Source organism: Cebus imitator, unplaced genomic scaffold (assembly GCF_001604975.1).
Source record: "Cebus imitator isolate Cc_AM_T3 unplaced genomic scaffold, Cebus_imitator-1.0 Scaffold15, whole genome shotgun sequence".
Classification (NCBI taxonomy): Eukaryota; Metazoa; Chordata; class Mammalia; order Primates; family Cebidae; genus Cebus; species Cebus imitator.
The window spans coordinates 9,421,569-9,425,833 of NW_016107330.1; the positions used below are offsets into that span (position 1 = coordinate 9,421,569).

Genomic DNA, 4,265 nt, shown 5'->3' on the forward strand with positions numbered 1-4,265 from the left:
ATGGGGAGGAAGGCAGCAAATCACACTGTCACGAGTGTACCTATGCAACAATTTTGCATGTTCTTCACATGTACCCCAAAACCTAAAATGCAATAAAATAAATAAATGGGGGAAAAAAAAAAAGAACTTATGGCAAAAATACCAATCTTATATAAACTCTTATAGCGCAGGAGAAAAGGGGATCATGCCCTGACTTATTTTATAATGCCAGAATAATGTGAATACCCATCTGTGACAAAGATATCTCAAAGAAAAATTTATAAGCCTAAAGTAAAAATTAGCAAATCAGATCATATGATATAAAGGATAACACATCATGACTAAATGTCCCCACAAGGTAGGTTTAGTCATAGGAAAATCAATTCATGTAATCTATAACCTTAAACAAAATAAAGAAAAACCACATAAGCAATTCAATACATGAAACATAAGAAAACGGAAGGCTTGAAAACCCCATTTAAGAGCTGGGCGCAGTGGCTCACGCCTGTAATCCCAGCACTTTGGGAGGCTGAGGCGGGCAGATCACCAGGTCAAGAGATCAAGACCATCCTGGCCAACATGGTGAAACCCCGTCTCTACTGAAAATACAAAAATTAGTTGGGTATGGTGGCGGGCGCCTGTAATCCCAGCTACTCGGAAGGCTAGGGCAGGAGAATCACTTGAGCCTGGGAGGCGGAGGTTGATGTGAGCCAAGATTGCACCACTGCACTCCAGGCCTGGGTGACAGAGTGAGACTCTGTCTAAAAAAAATCCATTTAAGATAAAAGTCTCCCAGCAAACTAGGAACAGAATTTCCTTAATCTGATAAATATCCATAAAAAACCCTTGCGTTAACATCATACTTAATGAGAAAGTATTAATTCTTTTCACCCTGAGTTTGGGAATGACCTAATGTTTATCATCACTACTTTTGTCAACATTGTACAAGAGGTCCTAGCCAATGCAATAAGGCAAGAAAAGGAAATTAAAATGTATAAAGATTGGAATGAAAAAAGTTAACTGTTATTTGCAGGTGACAAGATTGCAGAAAAGTTAAACTGTTATTTGTAGGTGACAAGATTGCAGAAAAGTTAAACTGTTATTTGTAGGTGACAAGGATGCAGAAAATCCATTAGAATCTATCGTTGGAATAAATAAGTGAGCTGGTGCAGTGGCTCACACCTGTAATCCCAACACTGGGAGACTGAGGCAGGAGGATCACTTGAGGCCAAGAGTTCAAGACCAGCTTGGGCAATACAGTGAGATACTGTCTTGACCGAAAAAAAAACTAAGCCCGGTGCGGTGGCTCACACCTGTTACCCCACACTTTGGGAGGCCAAGGTGAGTGGATCACCTGAGGTTGGCAGTTAAAGACCAGCCTGGCCAACATGAAACTCCGTCTCTACTAAAAATAAAAAAATTAGCCGGATGCCAGGTGTGGTGGCACACACCTGTAATCCCAGCTACTTGAGAGGCTGAGGCTGAGACATGAGAATCACTTGAATCTGGGAGGTGGAAATTGCAGTGAGCCAAGATTACACAACTGCACTCCAGCCTGAGCAACAGAGTGAGACTCTGTCTCAAAAGAACAAACAAAAAAACATTTAAAAACTGCTGGGCATTGTGGCATGTGCCTAGCTACTCAGGAGGCTGAGGCAGGAGGATTCCTTGGGCCTAGGCATTAGAGGTTGCAGTGAGCTATGATTGTGCTACTGCACCAGCCTGGGCAACAGAATGAGACTCAGTCTCAAAAGAAATCAAAACAAGAAACAACAAGAATAAGTGAACTAAGAAAGATCATCAGATACAAAGTCAAAATAAAAGTAATAATGAGCTCACTAGCAATTAAAAAGTTATTAGGCCAAAGATGTAAGCAGAGCTTAGAGACAAATTTTAGGGAAATTTGAAATTTGAAAAGTCAAGGCCAAGATGTTTTGAAGCCAACTTGACCCTCCAGTTTCTAGGACCTCACAGGGCATTTGGAATAGGAATAAAAGAAAACAATCTTCCTCAAGTGGGAAGGTCTTCATTTTTTTTTTTTTTTTCTTTAAACCTCCTCTATGGACAGTGGGAAAGGTCTTCATTGAGAACCTCATAGAAGAACCACAGAAGGCTAAACCCTCACTTTAAAAGTAAACAGTAATAAATGACCTCCCTCACACTCTTCCCTGCACCTGCACCCCCTACCCCACCAGGCTAGAAGCCTGTAAGAAAAACTACCTATCTTAACACCAAGAACAGGGGAGGAAAAAAATGAATAGCTGCTGAGAATATAGTCCAGTTTATAGATTCTTTTTTTCTTTTTAATACTTTTGTGTCCTATTTAATAAATCTTTGCCAAATCCAAGTTATGAAGACATTTTATCTTTTAAAAGCAGTAAAGTATTACCCTTTGCATTTACATCTATAATTCAATTAATTTTTGCATAAAAGATCAAGTCAAGATTCATTTTATTCTATGTGAGTTTCCAACTGACCCATTACTATTTATTGAAAAAACCCTCCTTTCCCTCATTGTTCGTAAGTGTCACCTTTGTTATAAATCAGATGACCAGGTAGGTGTGAAATTGTTTCTGAACTCCATCACGTTCCACCAATCTACTTGTCTATCTTCATACCATTATCACACTGTCTTAATTACCATAGCTTTATAATAAGCTGTAGTTCTGTAAAGTCCTCTAACTTTATTAATTTTCTTCAATATTGCCTAATCCACATAAATGTTAGCATCAACTTGTCAATTTTAACACATAACTCCAGCTAAAATTTAAGACTATATGGATCTATATCAACTTGAAGACAATTATCTTCATAACAAGTCTTTCAATCCATAAACATGACATATTTCTTCATTTATTTAGGTCTTCTTTAATTTCTCTTGAGTTGTGCAGTTTTCAGAGTAGAAGTCTTACATATCTTTTAAATTTATTCCTAAGTATTTGATGTTTTTTAATGCTATTCAAATAGATAAAGAAATTTATAAATAATTAAGCACAAGGAACACAAAAGAAAAAGAGATTTTAAGAGACATGAAGAAGAGAATATGATGGTCTAACTTCTATTTAGCTGAAATCCCAGAAAGAGAAGTAACAGAAAATAAGGCAGAAATAATATATGATAAGATTAATAGATGAGATTTTTTTTTTCTCCTTCACCTTACAAGCATGCTAAACAAGGAGCACTTCTAGGTTATGTAATACGTATACCTAAATGTTGAGCCTCCAAGCAGTAAAATTTGTAAAGAGGATGCCACACACTGAGTGTATGGATATTGATGAAACTGGAAAGATTTGAATAAGGAAGCTATGTTTTTATGATAACCACTTTACAGTTACTAAGGTACTTAGAGCAGCCTTTAGAGAAAGACAACTTTCTATTTTCTCTGTAATTGATATAAATAATTCTAAGACAAAGACAGACCTAGAGCACTTCCTAAGATTTTAAACTGTTTCATAAATTTACACTTTTATATTACAAAAGAAATACATTGTTATCACCGCTCCACCTCCTGCCATTGATCAGTCCTACTTTTCTTGAAATAGTCTCAGACAGGCAAGCTTCTTAACTGTGAAGGAAAAGGTCTTGACCTGTTGCTAGTGTGGACATCTCCTTCAGCTTCCCCTTCTCCTTCTCCCTCAGAGCCATCTCCCTCCTGGTGCCCAGTGGTGGTGCTGATGGCTCCAGTGCTTGAGCTGACACTTCCTGGTCCAGCTGGATGCCCCTCGGCTGTAGCATCACCATAAGCACTGCTCCGGCCGGACACTAAAGGAAAATGGTTTAAAAAGCACAAGTCAACTCCCAAAGCATGATGGAGCCCAGTGCATTCTAAAGCAGCAGCAATAGTTAGACAATAACTGGTAGCATTAGATTTTTTTTTCTTATATGTAAAGCTAAGTAAGACCCCCCCAGCACTACGCTAAGTCACTCTCACAGTAGTCATTCACTCTTCCCCAGTAGATAAGACCCTCTAAATGAACGATCTTGATCTCTTCTGTAAAAATTGTATCTGACTGCTAACCACAGACTGATACCAAAATGGTTTTGTCGCGCTCCCTCATTCTAGAGCTCTACCTCATCAGCTAGTAGACTGTGTGGATGGTCTGCTACGTCAATACAACAGATCATTAACAACCAGATTGCTTAAAAAAACTCTTCCCCAAATAAGTAAGGAGCAGAAACCATAGGATAATGGGTTTCAAGGTCACACAATAACTGTTTTAGGCTAATTGTGATTTAGAATTATGCACGTGGGAGGCCGAGGCGGGTGGATCACGAGGTCAAGAGAT

At 38.5% G+C, this 4,265-nt stretch overlaps 1 protein-coding gene across 1 annotated transcript in view; it reads right to left on the reverse strand.

The window, feature by feature from the left end:
- Positions 1-4,265, reverse strand: part of UBR4 (ubiquitin protein ligase E3 component n-recognin 4) — a 144,202-nt gene that overhangs the window by 67,305 nt on the left and 72,632 nt on the right. The window contains exon 60 of the mRNA XM_037730827.1: positions 3,567-3,895. Within this exon, the coding sequence (XP_037586755.1) occupies positions 3,567-3,895 (329 nt within the window). The remainder of the gene's footprint in view (positions 1-3,566; positions 3,896-4,265) is intronic.